Here is a 1,217-nt window from a genome sequence, read left to right as displayed (position 1 = left end):
CTCTTCTCTCTCTCTCTCTCTCTCTCTCTCTCTCTCTCTCTCTCTCTCTCTCTCTCTCTCTCTCCACGTACCCCACCGCCTTTTTTTGTTCACTATACGCTAATGTAGAAGGATAATCGTGTTCTCTTTTAAACACCCCCCTCCCCTTTCCTTCTTTTCTTTTAAAAGGTACATTTAATTTTCGAAATTAATAGATTAATGTGAATTTATATTGTTGTTTACAGGTGAGTCTGAGCCCCGAGAGTGGGTGGAACAAAAGAATGACCAAGGGCAGCGAGTTCAGCTTCAGCTGATCGGAGACATTCGTGGAGATAAATGTTTTCGTATTCAAGCTCCAGTGCCCTTTTATAAAACTTCTTTTCTCTTTCTTTCTTGGATTCTCTGGATTTCCTCGCCGAGTCGTTGTTCTTGCGTCTTTTCTGCCAGTAGCCGTTGTCCTTGGCAGTGGGAGGGATGGTTGTCTTACTTCGTTTTCTGTGAAGTGAAATAATAGCAACGTAACTGAAAATGGTGTGCTTTAGAAACAGGTACCGGTAAAACATGCTTATGAATTAATATTTACAATTTTTTTTAAAGCTAGCGCTAGCGTTATATTCTGAAGATTATTGTGCAGATTGCAAGTATGTTATTAGTTCATATATAGACAGCACGGATGGTTTTTTATTTTTTTATTTTTGAAAATAGTCCTTCAGATAGCCTGGTTTCACTGTAACTTACTATTTCTATAATTATGTAAGTGATAATGATTCCCAAACCTGAATATTTTTAATCCTTGAATGGAATACTTTGAGGAAATGAGGGGGGGGGGAGTAAAAATAACTTTATAGTTGATTTTGGTGCTAAAAAGTAGAGTGTAGCATTAATAAAAATAAATAGCTTAGGGCCTATAGTACTAGTACATGGATTTTATATTTATATATATATATCACATTTCCACAGGTTACATGTTCAATGCACTTTACAAGACATATTATTATTATTAGGGCTTTCAAAAATTCATGCAACATTTACGCACCGCGATATATAAAATAACATGTCTATCTATGTACAGTTACACGAATACAGGAATCTACAGACCCTCTTTGCCTTCACTCAAACCTCAGACCTTCCTCGACCCCCTCCACCGCTTCCTTCCCTGACTTCTCCTGATTTCTCCAGCCTTCCTTGCTCGTCGTCCTCGAATTTACCTTCACCCTCCTCCTCCTCCTCCTCCTCCT

General features: G+C 38.4%; 1 protein-coding gene across 1 annotated transcript in view; it reads right to left on the bottom strand.

The window, feature by feature from the left end:
• Positions 1–218: 218 nt before the first annotated feature.
• Positions 219–1,217, bottom strand: part of LOC101850303 (cell death specification protein 2-like) — a 1,965-nt gene continuing 966 nt past the window's right edge. The window contains exon 2 of the mRNA XM_005091406.1: positions 219–474. Within this exon, the coding sequence (XP_005091463.1) occupies positions 219–474 (256 nt within the window). The remainder of the gene's footprint in view (positions 475–1,217) is intronic.

Source organism: Aplysia californica, unplaced genomic scaffold (assembly GCF_000002075.1).
Source record: "Aplysia californica isolate F4 #8 unplaced genomic scaffold, AplCal3.0 scaffold00029, whole genome shotgun sequence".
NCBI classification, from domain to species: Eukaryota; Metazoa; Mollusca; class Gastropoda; order Aplysiida; family Aplysiidae; genus Aplysia; species Aplysia californica.
This window is presented reverse-complemented; position numbering and strand designations above follow the sequence as displayed.